Below are 21,377 nucleotides of genomic sequence, written 5' to 3' on the forward strand. Positions count from 1 at the left end.
ACAACCGCCCCTTTGCAAGGTAATGCCTAATCACCGGACAAAAAAAAACTCCAGACTTGTGAAAATGACTGCGATATCATTGTGACTTACGATTAGCATGACGTCAGAAAAAAATAAGTAACTTCAGCGTATCTGGTCCTGAGAGTGAGGCCAATCTGTTTGCGTCATCGCTCTCGCTGGACTGCGGTGGTGTGCATTCACTGAGTTTTTTGCGGATTTCCCCTTTCACCAGGGGTTCAGTTTCCTGTTTGCACCCTGTTTAAAGCTCTGCGGAGGAAGGTTCTCAGAAACATGTGAGGGGGAAATTAAGAAGGCAGGCAGGTTTTTAGGATTTAAATGAGGCTCGTCTCAGAAACCCGAAAGAAAAGAGAAGTCCTCAATGTGGTTATTCCAGTAGTAACAACAACCCTTGTGATGTAATGTACATTGCTCTTTGCTTGGGAATTTTGAGTGTGGTTTCCTTTTCAGTATCAAAAGCTTTGCACCTGTAATGTAAAGTTCAAGCAGATTTTTTTTTCTTCTGCAAAGGGAATGGAAGAAGTAATTTCATGTGCTCTTCTGTTTAGTTATAAATTCATGGAAGGCCTTGACTGGCATCAGAAGGAACCCTGTTCACTTCAGCTTTTGTTTTTCCAGACCTGAGGCACATGTGCACTTCGTTACCAAGGCCCCCCTTTCATCCTTCGCCAGGATTTTCACAAGGAAAGATGAAGCTTCTGTAAGCAAACAGCTGACAAAAACCCTAAAGCCACAGGCTACAGACCTGTATGGCAGACAAAATCGTTCACCTTTTATGTCCCCCTGCTTACTACCTGAATGCAGGCTGGTGGCATTGCTGAACTGTGTCATTTCACTTCATAGCATGAATAAATTACCTGAATAAACATTGTATTACCAACTGATGCTAAACCTGGACATCCTGTCTAACCCTTTTTTGGTATGTCTTAGCAGAAGAATACTACAACAAGACATGTTTCCTACTGACTAGTTGGTTTGTTTATTTCTGGTGACGGTGAAGCATAGGGGTAAGGGAAGTGGGCTTGTAACCCTCTTGCCTCGTCTTTAAGTTGATCAAGGTGCTTAACCTGAAGTAAATGCTTCAGTAAATATGCATGAATGGTTGTAATGAAAGAATGATCACTGTGAAAGATGCTCTGGATTGGAGCATTTACTAACTGCTAAAATGTAATGTCTGTGGCTGCTGAATGTATTGAATGTATTGGCCACTCAAGATCAGCAGCTTCTTGGAAAAGTTGGCCTGTAAATGGTGTCCAGATTCCAGGTTCCTCTACATAAATCCATCCTTTTGTACCTCAGTGAAGGTACACGCAAAAGAAGCGGTGAGATTCTCACCAACTATGTGAGTGTTTGGCCCATCTCATCCACGTTCCGTCCAGATTTTCTCAGATGTTTCTGTTTATACAGGCTTACTGCTGCTGAAATAGCTTCTACAATAGCTCTGCATAGCACTCATGACTGAAATATGAAGGCGAAAGGATAGAGTGATCTCGAGTTTTAGATTTTTTTAAAAGCTTGACTGGAAGCCGTGCTTCCAGAAGGCCATACCTCATTTTGCCTGCCTTTCCATACCACCCAGGTGCCAGCATTCGTCTGTGTCCTAAACATGCCTCAGTGTTAACTGCCAAACGGCTTATTTGCATTGCTAAATGAGGCTTCTGGGCACCACAGCTATCTGGGCGTTGTATTGGAATGCCCTATCTTATTTTAAATACTCATAGTCAAAACAGGCCATTTCTGTCCATTTAAGGCTGTGCACAGAGACAGCCTGTCACTGACTTAAAACAACTTAAAACAAGAACTGGCTGAGACGTTTATGGAAGGGAGCATCACTCGTGCCAGGAGACAGGCAGGCTCCCAAGGAAAGACGGAGGGGTGGAGCATCCTCGTTTTCTTTACCTTCTGGCTGGTTTTAGATGGGTGAGTAAACCTGCATGGTGGTCCATGCCTCAGCCACCCACCCCCGCCCAGGAGACGATGAGTCCAGCTTCCCATGACTGCAACATTCCCTGGATGAGATCACTTCCAATCACAGTGACTTGCAGTAAGTCCAGTTCCCAGTTCAGGCAACTTTGTTAATTTGCCTGTTTTGCCTTTTCCAGCCGGCTTAAGAAAACAGGTCTTTTGTCATCCAAAGAAAATAGTGACGGTCAACAAACAGTTGGCCAATCTCAGAACAGGAGATAAGGCATGTAGTCTCCCAACTGTGTGGGCCCTGTCTGAGAGTAAATGTTCCATCTGTGTTTCACATGAGTTTAAATCAAAATGACAATTTGTGTTGGAGTCATGCCAAATAATTTTTTATTATTTGTGTTTTTAGCTCTGAAATACTGTATAAGGATAGCTTCTTCAATTAATTCAATGGCAAATTATGTGTAAGCTAAGAGGCCTATCAAACTACTGAATACCTGCTTGTGGACAGTTATTGGATACTTACTGAGTTGATATATTTTTATATGGACTGACCCAGAGAGAGATTCATTCCATTGGTCTGTTTTCAATTCATTTTCATCAATACCCTCGGCTGATTCTTGCATAAGGAGAGGATTCTTCCATCCGGGAGATTTATGGAAGAACTGTGCTACACTGAAAATATTCCAGAGGGCCCATATTTACAGATCTGCTGTGGTTTGAGACTTAGTGCTCATCTGTTTCTCTGTAAACCATCTGTGTCTCTGACTGACTCATGAAAAAATGCTTTACAAATTGAATTGAATTGAGTTAATAAGTTGTTCACTATGTAATTGAAGGAAAACTCCATACTACATACAGTAGTTAGTTAACAAGTGGTAATTATTGCAGTAACTATCAGGTAAGATAAACTAAAGTACAGTTATTTGACCCCTGAACATAAATTTAGGAGTAGCCCACCTTTGCGTGCTACATGGAATAGTTTATTGTCATTCATACATGGTATTGAAAAAATAACAGCGGGGGAGAAATAAAATCTTTCTCTTCTTTTGACAAAATCTCTCCTGAAACCTCCTGCACCTCTGTTGGAAAAACAAGATTGTTATTATTTCCTTATTAAAGCAAATAAGTGGATAGAAAGTGAAATGCCAGGGCTTTATCGAGGGGAAGTTTCCTTATCTGCCATCAGCGTCAGCCTGCCATTTTGGAATTGTGGGCCTGGATTCTCTTTGTTTTTTCATCACCCCCTGCAGTCAGCTGTCCAAACTCCAGGAATAGAGAGCTGAGATTTAACCCTCTGCATCGTGCAAATCAAACGTTAAAGAATTCAAATATAAAACAGCAAGAAAGAAATCAAAAGCTAAAAAAATAATCACAATGTTACAAGTAAACATTGTGTATTGAGAATTTGTATGCTACCCTGTCTGTCAGTCCAGGCAGGTTTTTCTAATAGAGAAACATCAGGCAGCAATTGGAATTGGTCATGGTGTGTTTGTAACACTGTAAGTTGTCTTATGACTGCTGATTGATTGAGATTGTGGAAAACTAAGGCAAAATTACAACATTGATCATTCTCAGGTCACTGTCCTGTATGAAATATAAATCTTGGCCTTGGAATTATCAGGTTCTATCTGCGAGTGGTTTTGAGATATTGAGCTTCAAAGATACATCATAAAATGACCATTTGTTTAGGTAACATTTATATTTAGTGCCCTATAAACATATTTATGGCACTCATTTTTGTCAAAAATGTCAGTCAGAAACATATATTAGCATTAACATAAATTATAGTATTGAGTACTATGTTTTTAAATATTTCAGTAGGTGCTGCAAAAGCTTAATGCAAAACCATTTTCTAGAAAAACTCATGCATGCACACACAGACACACACAATTACAGAAATGCATACACACAGAAATGCACACACACAATACAGATACTCTCTCTCATGCACACACCCACACAACACACATACACACGCAAGCAAGACACCTCTCACTGACACCTTAGACAGTAGCAAACCTCCAGTGCTTGTGTGAGGAACAATAGTTTTGCCACATGACATCGCAAGCTGACAGAGCAGAGAACAGCTTGAGAGCACAACATAGACCCCACTCCACCCATGCCCTGAACATAGACCCCACCTCTATAGTTTAGTGTTCACTCTGAAGTAACAGCTCAGAAATGTACAAACCTCAGCGACTTTCCACTTGTCAGTCATTGGTCCTAAAATACTTTCTTTTTTTTTTTACACTTTTGTGACATATTTTCTTTATCACTTTACAACCGCAATAGGCACATGCTGAACATACCGCATCCTGTTGCTATGAGCTCTTACGTGGGTTTCTGCTCAGACCCGGGTATTAAATCCACAAAGTGAGTTGTTCGAAGTAATCGCTAGTGCAAAAACAAAGACAATGTGAATAAGTAGAACCTACAGACTGCTGCTGAGCATAACCATTATGAGCTATTGTGCAATTAAGGACAGCATTTCAACCAGGCGATAACCACATTTGTTCTGCTGATGCAAAGGACAATGTTCACTGAAATCGAATAGATTAAGGCCTCAGTGGTGATAAGAAGCCAAAGACAAGCAACAGTACACATTTAAATATATGATCAAATAAGTATCGTATATTTATTTTATGTTCAATGTATTCAATTACTTTACTAGATACTAGCTCCAAATTATTACACCATTGTTTAGGCAGTATTACCCCAGAATGTTTGGTTGAACCAAACAGTTATTGTTTCTTTATTTCAATTGTTTGTCATAAGTGTAATTTCATCTCAGTCTGAAATATTTTTTTCCTGGAAACATTGTCTCTTTTATTATGTGTATACTGTATATTTCTTATAATCTTGTTCTCCCAAACTGCAGAAAACCTTTCCTTTAATATGAAATATGGCATTATAAACTGTGGAAAACTTGGGATTGACACTATTTTTACATTTTTATTTTGTATTGTAATTACAAATGAAAACAGTATACAAATGAAATTAAAAACATTTGTTAACAAAACAAAGATCACCTGGAGATATGGTCAGTTTAAAAGCAACTTGTATAACAGTGTCATTAGATAACACTGAACATTAAACACCAGAGAGTCCATACTATCCACACATTTCATAAAAAAACCCAGACTCATTCTACATAAAATTCTGCTAAAATGTTACAGTATAAGAAAATTCTGGTTTTCTCAGAATTCTTGGCCTCGGTGTAGTGAAATGCAAAACCTTTGGTAATGAGGCGCTCATCTTGTATCTTGTCTAACCACATTAATTCTGCATGTGCTCTTTACTGTTCCTGGGGGTGAAAAGACAGTCTTGCTTTGCCTTGAGTGAGACACACGGTGGTTGCGGTGCTAGCAGTGGCGAAAAAACTACAGCCACCTGCCTTTCATCCTATGGCATCAAAGATTATTTATATTTGGCCAATGCTCTGAACTGTTTTATGGTCTGGTGGTTTAACTTCTTTAAATTAGATGAGAATAAACAAGGTCTTGTTCATTCCCCTTGATGTACTTCTGCAGTAACTGATCTTTTTTAGTTTCCACTTTTTAGTTTCCACTACTAGTGGTTCAATCTGGTGTTGTTGACGTTTTCTCACCTAGCAACTATTGCTCCCACCCTTCCACATGCCCCTCTTTCATTTATACCTTGCTGTGGTTAATGCTCTCTGACATGAGCTCTCTCGTTTCCTTTGATTCAAATGATATTTGTCTGTGAGTGTGTGTAGATTTTATTGTGCCAGAAAGTGAAACTTCCTTTAAAAGTGTGAGTTTATTGAGGTATGGAGTGACAAATAATCTGTGTTTGCATTATTTTTAAAAATCTTTAAACTTTCTAATTATGTATCAGCTTAGCAAGCTTGAGGCATGACTCACAGACCACAGACAAGCACAAGCAAGTGTTTTAAATGGTATATAAAAGTCTTTATTATAGAACCTAACAACCAAACAACGCTGATGGAAAGCTAAATTCAGAGTTTTTCTGAGAATTTTAATTGAGGTCAGCAGGCTAAACAGAAATTACTTACTGGACAAGAACATGGCCTGGTTCAACCAGTCTCAGGAAATCATATCAAGACTGATAGTGCTCATATGGATAGGTATATAGAGAATCACCATTTTGACTGTGTTTGTTATTTAACTTTAATGGAGTTAAATAACATAGATACAAAGCACCAGTCGAAGTTGAACATTCACCTTTACACTGATATACAGAGACATGCAATGAAAACATGCACACTCACACCTTAATTAACCAAGGCAGATTTATTTCTGCTTGGTCAAGTCATTTTACCATGACACAGAGACTAAGAAATAAATTAAGTACAATATTAGCGCACCTCCTGAGAGTCTAAACTCTGCAGCAAAATCTTAATATCTTAATATCCCAAATACTTCCTGAGCTGCAAACAATAATGCAAGCATTTAAAATCCCAACATTCATTAAACATATCGTGCCGATCACAAACGTTCCTTGAACATGCACAAACAAGCAGGCAACACACATTCCTCATGTCAGGAACTGATTGTGGTTGTTTGTGAGTACATCTAGAACAAACCTCTGAGATGTCAATGACATGAAAATCCTACAATCATCCTGTGAGCATCTTAGACATGCTGTGAACCAGTCATGAATTTATGACCCGTCAATACCTGAACATAGCGCTGATCTGGGATCAGGAGACCCGGATGGTGGCGTACTCTGTATGGTCTTCCAGCGCAACGGATCTGTGAGCAGAGCCCTCTTGTCTGGACTGGTTGTTCAAGGTCACATATATCATGGAACTCTCATGCCTGTCCAGCTCATTGTCATGGGCATGACTGCTGTTCCTGTCAACAGTTGTCTGATTGGCTGTGCTTATCCCATGCATATCCTTTGTGGCGTTGTACTATAAACAGAAGAGAGATCAATCAGATTTCCTCCTTTTTTTACAAATAATGGAGACAAACCTGCCCTCCATTCATTTAAGATTTTTTCTTTTTGCTGGAAAGCGGCATTGCAACACACATTTCAGATTTACACAATCACAGATTTACAATATGCTTTACCTGACAGCAGCTTGCATGTGCATTTCTTGATCCTTGTAATCCTATTAGTGAAATAAATGTACCCGTTATTTGTGTTTGTTAAGTCATATAGTACTGTATCAAAGCTCTCACACTCAGAGTGGCTGGTAAGCAGTGTAGCATTGCCCAAGTCTAACTCACGTTTACATCCATATATGCACAAAAAGGAAATCATCATCACCATGATGACCACGGCTAGTATGATAGTACAGATGGAAAAGTAAGGAATCCAGTTGTAGCCTTGAAGTTCTTCCTCTGTTAATATGCCTGTGATGGAAACACAAAGCTTTTCAGCAGCCCACCACTTTCAAAGTTCAAGCTATAGTAATACTTCATAGATTAAGGTTATGGTATTTTTCAGGATTTTTTGATGAGCATAATTTGCACTTGTGCTTTTCGTTGCATCTTTACTCACAGGTTTTTGGAAGTTGGTCATTATTGCGCAGATAAATGCTGATATAAAGGTGAATTATATAAAGGTGAATTATCTATTACATTATAAGTCATTCTTGATAAGAGTGGTTACTTAATGAATGTAATAAAATGTGGACAACACAATACCATTCAAAATATTACAAAATAAATCTATATAATATTACAAATTAAAAGGAAAACATACATTTTAGCATGTAAGAAACCATTAATCTTGCTCCAGCTAATTGCTCCAACTAATTTTATTTTGTGTTTTTCAATTTTATTTTGTTTTTCTTTTCAACCACTTTTCCAAACAGTCCCAGAAATTGGTAAACGCCAGTAAAAATATCCTCATACTCTTACTTTTGCTGCTGTAGCTGTTTTCATTCCCATTGTCAAGAGACTCTGAAAAAAATTGAGATTGAACATGTGATTCTCTTGTGCAGTGAACAGTAAAATCTGTATTGTAACTCCAGTTAGAGATTTGTATCTTTTTAGAGATTTGTATCTGTTCACTTAATCAATAAATTAAACCTGTTTTGTAAATTCAAACAAGCAAACAAAAAGACAGACTTGATTACTCACCTGTAAAATTGACAGTGATGGAATGACTAACATACTTGCTGACAAAATTGGAGATGCCACACCTGTATCTCCCAGCGTCATCCAAGCTTATATTTGCAAAAAACAGGAAGAAATAATCCAATTCCCCAACTTCTTTAGGTTTTTCCAACCCATATTTGATGCTGTGTGTTATGTTTACAGGTCTGCAGAAGTCCACATTGTCAAGTCTACACCAGGCAAGGTTGAAAGTCTGGCCACAGCTGTATACAGGACAGGTAATCTTCAGGGATTCTTTTTCCACAGCCTTATATCTTGTATGGCGCTTTATTTGAACACTTGGAGTACATTTCATTTTGTTGTGTCCTAGCAATAAAAAAATAAAAAAAAACAGGGAAATGTCATCCAACTGAGCAGGACTTTAAACCTCAAGCCTAAAACACTTAAACCACAGAACTTCATAACAACTGTAACAGCTGCTCCTCATAGATTACAAGTAGCTGTTCCAATTATTTTTGTGGTGTCAGGGATTTAAACGGCTGCTGTGTTGGTTTCAGTTGCCCAACCCTCACCCACAAATGTTAAGTGAAGAAGATGTGCTGCACTAGAAGTGTACCTTCAAATCCTAACTGATTTGTGTTAGTGTAAAGCAAATTAAATCACAAACCAAATCAATTGATCGAAATGTAATCCGTCTGGGAAATTGAGGTGGGAGTTTTATAAGGTGAGAGTCAGAGTTGCTACAGAAGTCGGAAGTTTGCTGCTCCCGAAGTTTGCTGTCTTATAATACCCTGATTTGAAATGCCAGCGGGGGCTCTTCTGTTCACCTCCCCACAGGTCAGAGTTGTTAGTGTTGCTCTACCCACTCGAATGGAAAGAACCTTTTGTGTGGGACAGTGAAAAAGTCAGATACAGTCACCTATCAGCATGGAAACACTTTCCCCCATAACACACACAGTTTCTGACTCTACGAGTTCACAATTTTCCCCTACAGTTCTGTCAGACTGATTTCACAATACAGCAAGAAACATGAAAAAAAAAGGTTTTTAACATGCTTTTAATAATACGCTAACACAGCTTGCTGCATTCAATGGCTAGAGATGTTGTTGAGTAGTAAAAACAGGTGTGTCACGTTAGGTTAAAATTAAAACCTACATGATGGTAGATCTCCAGGAACAGGGTTAGTTACCCCAGCTCTAAAGCTTTCTTAAGACAATGATAAAGTGCACACTTTTTTTTTAGATCACTCGGATGACTCTATATGGATGACTTAATGGACAGTGGGTAGACCTGCATAGTCTTGTTTGAAATCCAGAAGTTAGGCCAGTATGTTTCTATGTATCATTAGTGCCAACTGTAATCGTTTCCCTGTTCTTTTACAGCGGTGCTGTTTGAGCCTTTGGGGCAGATCTCATTCTCATTCTGACACTCAAAACAGCTGTACAAGACATACAATCAGCCAAAGAAGCAGAGCCCTTCCTGTCTGTTTAACTTCATCTAAACACTGTGTGTCTTTTTTTTATAAACCCACATACATCACTGCTGAAAACATGTCCACATGAACTCCAACATGTCTCCTTGGCTAGTCTCGGATGCCCGCACATACAGAAAATAGTATTAGAGCTGTGTGTGTGGGTGTGTGTCTGTGTGTGTGTGTGCCCATTTGGTCTGTTAGGTAACACAGGATTGCCCTTTTTTTTTAGAAATGAGTCCTTACTTTGACCCTGTAGTTATTCGTGGACATTTCATACACGCAAGGGGGCAATTCACATGGTGCTCAGAGAAGTGGGGGTAAAGGTGGGAATTACTGTCAGGCTGTGGTAACAAACATCAGTGAAACTGACACACAAGAAGTCATATGTTCAAATCTTCTTCTTTTTTTTTGAAAAAAATAGCATCATTCACACAATGAAAACAAAGAAAAAATATGTTTGGCTGCACCCCACAAAACACGTCAAACACCAAAAAGTCCCCAAACATCTGAGGAGACTGGAAAGGGTGTAAATTCGCATAACAGAGGAGATAGCTCCCCTTCTCAATGGTGGTCTTTAACATACAGTACACACACACGTAGTATACAATCAGTGAGCACTTTATTAGGTATCAACAATCATTCCATGGTCAAAGTCACTTAGATGACATTTCTTCTCCATTCCGCTGTTTGGTCTGAACAATAACTGAACTTCATGACCATATTTGCATGCTTTTTATGCATTGAGTTTCTGCCACATGATTGTTTGATTACATATCATTAACAAACTAGTGTAAATATTTACCTAATAAAGTAATCACTGATTGTACATCTGATTTGACAGGGAACACTGTTACATCAACGTTCACTTGACTGTTAATAATAAACCAGACATCATTCCATAATTGTATCACACTGACCAGAAGTGGTCTTACTTTGTTTGTGAGAAGGGTCATACTTAAGGCCATACTTACCCCACAAATCTCCAGGGCAGTATATAACCAGCAGCAGAAGGGACAGAGCCAGGCTGGGCCTCTCCATTCGGGGCCTCATCCTTGCCAGCAGCAGGCCAGTCTTCCTCTGTCCACAGATGGGCTCTTGGAGAAGAGGGCTTCTGGGAATCAGCACAGGTAACCCATCACCTTCACTGTGTCAGTGTCTGTACACACATGTCAGTTCAGCAAACTTCATATCACTGCAGTACTAGTCAACTGCTCTGCAGAATGTATTTTCACTGACTGTGTCTCTCTTCCTTTCTCTTTCCTTTCCTCATATGTGGTTTCTGCAGAGCTCCTCCCCTTGAACAAAGACGATGGAATGACAATAGAAATTACTTGTAGATCAAACCCCAATATGATATGATTCAACATGTGTATATCAGCACATTTTTAATTGATTTTCATTTAGAAAATAAAATTAAAATACTATGAATTGTACAACTTCTGCATTGGTTTCGACCTGGTTAGAAAGGTCCAAGCTTCAAAATGTTTACATTGGCACCCTCTTGTGTAGAGATTATGCCTATATCTTGACTAATGAAGGACATGGAACTCACGTCTTATTTGACTGATGTGAATGACAAGGGCGAGTGAATAATTCTTTGTTATAAAATTTTTCTCATAATGTATCGCCCAAACTCTGGCGTAAATGTTACATAAATTACTTTGAAGTAGCTAGCCTCGGTCGAACACAAAGATTTACAACAAAGTAAATCACGTTATCTACGGCCATATTATTAAACGTCAAAAACTATTGTATATTACATATCCGTTATATATTATATCATTTAATAATTATTTGCTACATATTAATAAAAAGGTATTACGTTATTCCTGGCGCTGCCTTGATCACAAAGCTCTTTTGCGTTCCCTAGTGGTCAAGTTTAAACATCAGCGCTTTGCCCAAGACCTATTCAACGCTAATGCGCATGTATGCAGAACGCCAAAATGTGTATAACTTGTGAGTGACGTAGTGCGCTGGTTTGTCGACGTAGCTGACGGAGTTCAAGATGGCGGAGTATTTGGCGTCCATTTTCGGTACAGAGAAAGATAAGTAAGTAAAAATGTAGTTTTTTTCCAAGAATCTTCACATAAAGAACATAGGAAGTGTACTAGTGGTTAGCTAGCCTTTATATGAATCGGTTTGTTATATGTGGAACCCTGGCTATCTGGCTGGTCAATGAAGGAAGGCAGTCGGGGTGCTTGAATGGGGACGAGGAGGGAGAACTGTGCAGCATGTGCGCAAATTCAGCCGCTTCCCATGGACATGGATCGACTAAGCGCTCGAAAACTAAATTAAACGCACGATCTCCAATTAATTCCCCTGCCAAGTAATAGCTATTTAGTTAACAATCGGCCACGGCGTATACAGGAAAACTAACTTCGCGCTAACTGGCTACTAGCTAATGTTACCTAACGTTATTTGGCCCGCGCTAGGCCAGAGGATTCATTGTTTGCCACTTTGCCTGCAGTGAATTGGCGAACTAGCTAGCTATATTTCCGTTGTTTCTGGTTCAACGTTAATGAATAATTAACGGGTGATCTATAACCAAGTGCAAATTCAGAACATTTGTTGCAAGCATAAATGGTAAACTTATTATTAGGGATAATTCTGCTTGAGCAAGTTGGTCGTCAGCTTTCACTAGCTCTAACGTTAGCAAACTTATGCAGTAACTGCATGCGTTCTCTTAAGTAACCCAGCCGTGATAACAATAATGTGAATTGTATATCCAACTAGCTTTAACTGATTGAACGGCTGTAGGTGGCAAGTTTAGGTTTCAAATCGACCAAATTCACATGCTATGATCGGATAAGTCTTGGCCCAATTTACAACCAGTTAACGTTAGCCACATCGCTCTTCTCGATCGATTAAACAAAAAAGAAATACTATCCATAAACAATTGGTATTCACCGAGACAAAGACGGCCAACTAGATCACTTACGCTGTGTTACTTTAGATGGTTCACTTGGATTGGTAACGTTCAATATTGCTTAGCTAACAAACTTAACTTTGTCATATTTGCCAGGTAAATCGGAATGGCTAGGCAACAACTGAGTGTGTCTATGGATTATAAACGACTCTTGGTCTTTTCAGTGCCTCCTGGCTGTCCTTTCCTTTGTCGTTCTAATCAAATATGAATATCCATTGAACAATATTTCTACAACATGCATGGTCATTCGATGGCATTACTTCGTTGTCTCTGATTACAGGCTAATGTGTGTTCGTTACTAGCATTCGTCAAATTGTTAGAACAAATCAATTTTGGTGGGCAAGAAACGACCACACCAAAGTCTCCATGCATAAGCCCCTCCGGTTTAGATCCAAAAGGCATATTTCATCAGTTCTAGCTAATGAGTTATTTGCCAGTTTATGGAAACATTGGGTTAGTTGACATACTAGCTTGCTATTCGTTTAAATGAGATGATTCAATTTTGTCACCGACAGAGTCAATTGTTCTTTCTACTTTAAAATCGGAGCCTGTCGTCATGGAGACCGATGTTCCAGATTGCACAATAAGCCGACTTTCAGCCAGGTAAGTGCTCCGCTCACTTGGTTAGAATACCAGAATTAACATTTGGCTGCCTGCCCTGCAATTTATCAAAGTAGGGAAAAGTACATGTTGATGTCTCAACTGTAGGCATATTGACAACATTATTGCAACTCGGAAGGGTGTTTAAAGAGGTTGTGAATCCCAGCCAAGTTTTTACTGATTAAATATTGAATGGTTAAAGATTGATTATTGCAATACATTATCAGTAAGACTTGTCCTGTGTGTATTGCAACACAGTGGATATGTGCTAGGCAGCTGTATTTCCCTTTGTGATAAATGTATGGCCATTTCTCACTGTATTTATGCTAACTATTGATTTGGTTTATTGTTGCAGAATTCATGCTTGGCTGAAGAAATGTAATGTGTACATGCTGTGAAATGTGAACCTGATGTCTGCATGCTGACCCATTCTTCCACAGAAAGTTGTCTTGGATACTGCTTAATTGGCAGATCATATTTGCATCCATTGGATCCAAACATTAACAACAGACCAGGCCTGTAGGTGGTCACACATTTGGGTGCAAATCTTCTGAGATGCCACTATTTCTGTCGGTACCGACAATACTGCATAGGAAGGTGTGGTTTATCAAGGGCAAGCAACACTGCATTCATTTGAAAGCCTCTTGCTCGCGTCACTAAGAATGTGGGTTTCTTAGTGCATAAATGGCAAAAGTAGGTTGCCTGACAGAATTTAGGGACAGCCTGCTCTCCAGCACGTGCCCATAGTTTGTGTTTTCTCCCTCCTGGGTATGAAGCTAGTGCAGTAGTATTGGCATAGTGTGGTGAAGTTCAGTCACTTGGCAAACCTATATCCAAAGCTTTATTTTGAGAAGCTATAAAATATTTAGGCACAGTTACTGCGATTCCTGAAGTGGAGATTTTGTATTTTTTAATCATCATTTATACCCACCATCATTCATGTTTAAGACTACTTTTGAGAAATTCAAAACGATTGCAAATTTTCCCACTACCCTGGAGCATTTCTTTAAGTTCAAATTTAGACGAGTGTGTATGCATATTTATTTTGGCATGTATCGTTATCTGCACTTTATCTAAATAGTGACAACTGTCCTTCCATTCGGACAGTTATAAACCTGCAGCACAGAATGACTGCTGTTTGTTTTAATGTGGCTCAGGGCTCTTGTTCTGCCCTCCTTGCACACTCATGTGTCCTGAGCTACTGCTCTGCACACACTGTCCCTGGTTCCTGGCAGTCCCTTCCAGTTCCTGGGTAAGCTGGCGGGTGTCTGGAGGAATACTCTGTACCTCCTGTGCCCCTCTGTCCTCTTGACTGGCCTTAGCGTGGCTGGGTTTTTATAGGCTGCATCAAATCACTCATCAGTTTAGAAATTATTTTATTTTTTATACACGTATGTACACGCATATATACCTGCATGCACTTGCTCATCTGGAGTACTTGCCCGTATTCTGTCTCTTTGTGAGTTAACCAATCAGTGAATCAGTTTTAATTCCACTACATATTGCTTGGATTTCCTTTTTGGTACCAGCCCGAATCGCCCTTGCTTGATTAAGCCAGTTTCTGGTTTTACTGCATTACTCCTCCAGTGTTACAGCGTTCAGAACCGGGATCAAAAGTAGGTGTCAGTTTGTAGTATTTTTCATAGCACCTGGCGTTAAAGAACCACCATCTTTTCTGCTTAGTACCCCGTCCTCTACCCCCTCTACAAATTCTAGGTTCTCATTTTATTTTATATTTATTTATTATTTTTTTAATGTACTTCCATGCTCCCTCACTCCTCGCTAAAACAAAATGCCAGCAGTGAGAAGGGGCGAAAGAACAGTTCCCCCCCAACGAGGCGCAAATTAAGTCCTACTTCGCAGTGCAATCATAGGGGGATTCCATTTGATTTTTTTTATTATTTTTCCCTCTGCAGACCATCTTGATTCAAAACATCTACCGTAATCCCCAAAACAGTGCACAGACGGCCGACGGCTCTCACTGTAAGTCCCATAATTCGAGAAATCTTTTAGCACTAGGGGTACAGACATCCTTTTTTTTTTTTTTTCCTTCCCCACAATGTAGGTTACGTAAGAGCCGGGAACTGGCAGAGTTTTGAGGGGCTGCCTCAGCACTGTTAGTTGGGGGACCCCAACATGGCCGTCCAGCACACTACCAAGCACTGAAACTTCCCTCCCTATCACCACTGCCACCAGTCAAAAAAAAAATGGCTAATTTATTTTCCAATAATAAATAAGCTATCGCTGAAAATGTTGTTAAAGTACCTTGGCTCAAATGGATTTCAAGCTTTCCCATTTCCATGTTTTGAAACTTCAGTATAAGCTGCTCAGCTCAGGAGGACCTTCAAGGTTGTTCACATAGAACGAAAAATCTGCACGTTGCAGATTAGTGAATTCTGAACAAGGTGATTATCACACTAATTTATGCCAAACTATTGGCTGCAGAATACAAATTGATAGGTGTTTTTTTTTTTTTTTTTTTTTAGAAGAACCTGGAACATTCTTAAAATACTTACCAGTTGAGTGCAATGGCTTGATGGTCTTATTTATCATCATCTCACAAAGCCCTTCCCCCCCCCCCCCCCCCCCCCCCCATTAGCCGAGTAACTGAAATATACACCGTATATTACAGCTTTTATTAAACAATTATGGTGTTGCCACTGAATATCCTGCCATGGCTAATGACATGAATGCGTGTGCCACTGCTAGTTTCACTTGCAGATGTCTCCCGATTCCACATAAATGCCTGCTTCATTCTACACTGGCCCCCTCAATGACGGCAGCAGTATTTTTCTCATTGAGTGCAGTGATCTTCATCTTAACTTGTGCGGAAAAAGTAGTTTTAGTTTCCAAATTTAACTGTCCTAAAAAGATGGCGGTAGTGTCTGCTCAGTGGATGTGAAGTTTGAATGCGGTCGAACCATAGACCCACCCCACCCCACGCCGGTTGAGGGTAGTTCTGGCCCAGTTGGGCCGTGCGAGGCGTAGCTATGTGTTGAGCCCCGTCTAGCAGAGCTGACGCATTGCCTCTCGCTGCCACGCAGGTAAGTCTCGTTGTCTGTGTGCTGTTTCACAGGAGTGTCTCATTTAGTGACTCTGGAAAATGTTGGTCTGTTCTCCCATGACGACTTCAGAATTGGCACACGCTGCTTCTCGTCAAAGCTCATTTGGCTTTTCTAAGGCTCCCAATGGAACAGTACTGCCAGAACTCACTTCATTCTTCAGCTTTATTGCTGAACAAGTTTTAGTTTGAGGCTATGCTTAAACAAGTTTTGTGTTCCTCATAATAAACAGTGTGTTTGAAGCCCAGGACGGCCTGTGGTTTCTCCTAACCCTTCTCTTTCAGCTTCCTCTAAGCCCCTTCTCCTCCCACACCTGGCCAGGGTTGGGGGGGTTTTGGTTTACATGTGCATGGTTTCGAAGGGAACCTTGGACTTTCGAAGGGAACCTCTTTGATTTGTTGAACAGAAAAAAAAAAATTGATCACAAAAAATGTACATTTTCTATTTCAGACTATTGCCCTCTTGAACATTTACCGTAACCCTCAAAACACTGCCCAGTCTGCTGATGGTTTGCGCTGTAAGTTGCCTCTTGTTTGCAGGATCCTACGGTATTTTCACTGTTATTGATGTTTTAATGCCGCCACTACTTATTCTGTGTATGTGCCTGCACCACTCTTTTGGCCATTGTTTTATTTCTGTCTGAAAATGGTGCTCATTAGCTGCACATTTTTCCATGAGTGAGAACTTCAGAAGTAGCCAAGCCCTTAGCAATGCTTTGCAAGGCCTTGCCTCTGCTGAAGCCTAATTGCCTGGATGCCAATGGCCAAGCCTCATTGATATAGGTGTACACAATGAATTGGCGTATAAACTGCTTTTAATGCAGCTTGTTGACTATTGAGCAGGAGAAGTTTGACTATAATTAGGTAATCAACAGGGAGGCATTATTGCCAAGTCCTCACTTATGTATGTAGCTGTCATTTAAGATGGGGGGGGGGGGGGGGGGGGCACTAAACAAAACATAGCTTTACAGGATACTTTTGTTGCCACTCAGTCAAGTTTGTGGTTGTCACTTTTGCGTGTTAGGTACAAACTTTTAAAATTTATTTATTTTATTTTTTATTTCTGCTGTTTTTTTCTTTTTCTATTATGCTTTTGACACTAAATGGAATCTTATGGACAGGACAAGGGAGTGTTGCCCCCTTTCAAACGAGATGTGTGCGCATGCATTAACCAGCTGCACTCTGATCTGACTTGGCCTAGTGGCTGTGCCTCATTCTTTAGCTCTTAGTATACATTCCTCACAATGGTGGGGGTGGGGGCACATTTCAGGTGCTCTTTGTTTAAGCACACCGTCTTGGGGGCATTTTCTGTCTTGTTCTCCCTTTCTCCTCTTTCTCTCTCACTCTCCTTGCTGTCCCCACGGACGACTGAGAATTTTTTTATTAGTGGCATTCTCTGTCCTTTCTGTATGTTTTCAAGGGGGAATTGTTTGCATTTTTTTTATACAACATCAATTTCTGCACCTGTTTTTAAATGTAATGTGGTCTGATTTGTATCACGATGGAGTGGATGCAGATTTAATTGAATTGTTTGCATTTGAAATGTATACAACTAAAGAGGAATCTGATTCGCAAAGTACTTTTTTATTTTAATGAATTACTGTGAAATTTAAATTTAGTTAAAACTATTTTTTAATAGTTTTTTTTTCCTGACCTATCTCTAATTGGTGGTTCTTTTTGTTTTGCCTTTGCGCTGTTGCTTAGGTGCGGTCAGTGATGTGGAGATGCAGGAGCACTACGATGAGTTCTTTGAGGTGAGGGCCCTCTGATGTTGCAGCAGCCTGTGCCCTGACCTGTTCACTGCCTATGTGTCTGCTGGTCCTCTATAACTGAAAAGGGCATTCATGCTTACCCAGTGCTGTCGATTTCACAACATTTGCATGTGTAAGGGTTTGTTAGAGAAGGGCATCCAAAGGTGCAGTCAGTTATTCTGAGTAATCTCCATAATAATGGTCTTGGGCTCAATCTGATTTTTTTTTTTTTTTTTCCCCACTCACCTCGGGTTTCTACTGGTTTTCAGGAACAGACTATTTAAATATTTAAATATTATATTATGCCACAGCAGGAGTCTCAAACTCCAGTCCTGGATGGCTGCAGTCTACAGGGTTTTGTGTTTATTTTTAAAGTTTGGCAAGGAGTGTAATACTTGTAAATGAGGTGCGCAGACTCTTTGAAGCTTAAGTTGAATTAAGCGCTTAAGTGTTGCGGCAGGCTGAAAGCCAGCACACACCGCAGGCCTACAGAATTTGAATACACTGCTTTACAGGCTTTTGCCATTTAGTTGTACCCGCGGCCAACCAGGTGTGTTTCCCCTGTCCTCAGGAGGTCTTCACTGAGATGGAGGAGAAGTACGGGGAGGTGGAGGAGATGAACGTATGCGATAACCTGGGGGATCACCTGGTTGGGAATGTGTATGTGAAGGTGAGTGTACTTGCTCCAGAGGGAAAAGTGGTCTGACCGTGTGTGGTCCCCCTACAGGAGACATGATAATCGGTTTGCCTGTTTTTGACTGCATCTGTGCACTCTCCAAGCAGTCAGTCAAGCTTATTTCATTCAGCCCCATAAAAGTGCCAAAATTTCATAGCAAATGACAAACATTAAGTGGGTGTGACATCTAGAGAAAGTACAGGGGCGGCCTGTAGCGTAGTGGTTAAGGTAAATGACTGGGACACGCAAGGTCGGTGGTTCTAATCACGGTGTAGCCACAATAAGATCCGTACAGCCGTTGGGCCCTTGAGCAAGGCCCTTAACCCTGCATTGCTCCAGGGGAGGATTGTCTCCTGCTTAGTCTAATCAACTGTACGTCACTCTGGATAAGAGCGTCTGCTAAATGCCAATAATGTAATGTACAATGTTATCTTTTATGAATTGTTTGCTTTGTTTTATTTAGCTGAATAATTACTTATGCCTTGATGGTGATTGAAGCTTTCAATTTCCCATCATCACAGGGCCCCGCTTATTGTTAGACCACCTATATTATATTTCATAAATCTGTTCAAATAATTACACGTGCACAGAAGTCAAACATTAACCTGTGCAAATGTTTAACCTTGAAGCTTAGCATTAGTGGTAAAAACTTGAGTTGGGAAAACTGTGGCAAGCACAATGAACTCAGTAAATTGATGCTTGTCAGCCAGAAGCTTGTTAGCCTTCTTAGATTTAACCTGAGGGCACTGCATCAGAAGTGGGAAGAAAGATGCAAAGGAAATCGAGTTTCTCTTGACTTTGTTGCTGGCTATTCTGCGACCGTAGTTTCGCCGTGAGGAGGACGCAGAGAAAGCGGTCATGGACCTGAATAACCGGTGGTTCAATGGTCAGCCCATCCATGCAGAGCTCTCTCCGGTTACTGACTTCAGGGAGGCCTGCTGCCGCCAATACGAGATGGGGTGAGTGTCTCCTCTGCTTATCGGTGTTTTGAAGCCTGTTTAAAGTTCCTTTTGCATTGACAGGAGGCTACACTTCTGAGATTTGTTTTCCAAGAGCATTTCGATTTTCTTGAGGTGTAGAGGTGTTGCTGTCATGCTATAACGCTTCAGAGCTCTGTGCTATTAAAAGAACTAATCAAATCAATAAAAATGGTCATTTTATTATCGCCTGTTCTTACTTGAACTGCTATTAGAATGCTATTGCGGCGAGTTTAATTGCAGTTGCCTAATCTGAACACAGGGAGTGCACTCGAGGAGGATTCTGCAACTTCATGCATCTGAAGCCCATCTCTCGTGAGCTACGCAGGGAGTTGTATGGTCGTCGCCGCAATAAAAGGTGAGTCTGTGAGGTCTATTTACTAGTGCAGCCAACCAGCAAGGTTTATTACCCCTGTCCACAAGGCCAGCGTGTTTCGTTTGATGGGTCGTTCAAAGTGTATGAGGCTGTGGGAGGGGCAAGAGCTTCTCCTTGTCCTCTGAGTGGTCTCATGTGATTATGCATTTGCCTGTCTGTTTTGTTAATTTTGTCATGTCACTTATGTGTTGGCTGTATTGCTAGCTTGATAATGATCTCTCTTATTGGCTAGCTACAATTTGGACAGCTTATCTGCTTCTTGGTCCTCAAAGTTTTGGGTGGGGGGGTTAGTCTTCACATTGTGTGTCATTTGCTGATTCGTTCTTTCTGCTCTGCTGATCTTCTGGTCCTAAACGTATGAATCTCCAAAGACAAGCATGTGCATTAAACTAGGCTTGTTTGTTTCCATTGCTGTATTATCCCATTTTCCCCTACAGGCATCGCTCTCGCTCACGGTCTCGCGAACAACCGCAACAACGACGTTCCCGCTCCCGGGACCGGGGCAGAGGCGGTCGGGATCGGGAGAGGCGGAGGTCAAGGGACCGCGAGCGTTCTGGAAGATTCTGAGTGGATACCCGACTTCTCCTGCCTCCTCCTCCAGCTTAGAATCGTATCCCAATGACCAAAATGTGACCGAACCGTTTCCCTTTTTTTCTTATCCCCTCCCCCCCCCCCTCTTTTTTTTTTTAAGAACTTAAAAAGCTTGCTTTCTCAATAAAAATAACTTTCTAGTAAATGAGTTTGGCTTCCTGTGGTTATTAAAAGCAGAACTTTTCTGAACTGCTTTTCTCGATAATTGACTGTGTATCATGCTTCCCACTAGCCCAACACTGGTTGAGGCAAACTTCCCAAAATCTTGAGTTCATTAAAGGTGCAATGTAAATGCAATTTGTTCTTGTTATATTACATGTCATTAGCTGACACTTATCCAGAGTACATTACTCCGTTTAATGGTGACAGTGAATCAATGGCTAGGCAGCTGGGCTTGTAGTTCAGAAGATGGGGGTTTGACTCCCAGCTGGAGTGCTGCAGTTGTTCCCTTGAGCATAGGAACAATTTGGCAACAAACAGAAAAAAGCAGCACGTCGGAGCACAGTCGTTCAATAGCTTGTTGTAATAGTTTGTTTTTCTGAAGAATATTGATGTAACATTTTCTGGCAGAAAGAGCTTGCCTGCTCTCGGAGATGATGGTTGATTTCAGCACTTCAATGGAGGGGCCAGTTTACACAATTGGTTCATATCCACAAAATGCTGGAAGGTTTTTCTGCAAGGTTCTGTCAAACTAGTGCAGCAACAACTGCAGCAGGCAGATAAGTATGAATTTGTGTGGTGGTGACCATGGTTGAATGCAAAGTTTAGTTTCAATATAACTACGGAAGTAGTAGTATAAGTTATATTATAGCGCTAAGCATAGGCTCTATGATGTTAGATTTCAAGTACAGTACATTGAGAGAAAATTGCACAGGACAACTTTCTCATCCAGTGAACGTATTGATCACGTACTAAAGTAGACGGTTGACTGTGTTTAGTACACACTAGCCCACGTATTTTGAG

The 21,377-nt window shown here is 40.5% G+C and overlaps 2 protein-coding genes across 4 annotated transcripts; one reads left to right on the plus strand and one right to left on the minus strand.

The window, feature by feature from the left end:
- Positions 1 to 5,842: 5,842 nt before the first annotated feature.
- On the minus strand, positions 5,843 to 10,711 carry si:ch211-214p13.8 (B- and T-lymphocyte attenuator). The gene is made up of 6 exons (XM_061233511.1): positions 10,428 to 10,711; positions 8,007 to 8,348; positions 7,785 to 7,826; positions 7,149 to 7,274; positions 6,990 to 7,030; positions 5,843 to 6,829 (listed from the first exon to the last, which is right to left on the minus strand). Exons 1-6 carry the CDS (start codon positions 10,504 to 10,506, stop codon positions 6,617 to 6,619), a joined length of 843 nt encoding a protein of 280 aa, XP_061089495.1. The 5' UTR covers positions 10,507 to 10,711; the 3' UTR covers positions 5,843 to 6,616.
- Positions 10,712 to 11,387: 676 nt separating this feature from the next.
- u2af1 (U2 small nuclear RNA auxiliary factor 1) lies at positions 11,388 to 20,562 on the plus strand. 3 transcript variants are annotated; one of them, XM_061235627.1, is made up of 9 exons: positions 11,475 to 11,505; positions 12,898 to 12,985; positions 14,899 to 14,965; positions 16,495 to 16,561; positions 17,748 to 17,797; positions 18,366 to 18,464; positions 19,296 to 19,429; positions 19,710 to 19,805; positions 20,261 to 20,562. In XM_061235627.1, exons 5-9 carry the CDS (start codon positions 17,768 to 17,770, stop codon positions 20,388 to 20,390), a joined length of 489 nt encoding a protein of 162 aa, XP_061091611.1. In that variant the 5' UTR covers positions 11,475 to 11,505; positions 12,898 to 12,985; positions 14,899 to 14,965; positions 16,495 to 16,561; positions 17,748 to 17,767; the 3' UTR covers positions 20,391 to 20,562. The 3 variants fall into 3 exon arrangements, with proteins under 3 accessions (XP_061091612.1, XP_061091610.1, XP_061091611.1); XM_061235628.1 differs by lacking the exon at positions 16,495 to 16,561 and having other exon boundaries at positions 11,388 to 11,505; XM_061235626.1 differs by lacking the exon at positions 14,899 to 14,965 and having other exon boundaries at positions 11,388 to 11,505.
- The last annotated feature ends 815 nt before the right edge of the window (positions 20,563 to 21,377 follow it).

Source organism: Conger conger, chromosome 3 (assembly GCF_963514075.1).
Source record: "Conger conger chromosome 3, fConCon1.1, whole genome shotgun sequence".
Taxonomy (NCBI): Eukaryota; Metazoa; Chordata; class Actinopteri; order Anguilliformes; family Congridae; genus Conger; species Conger conger.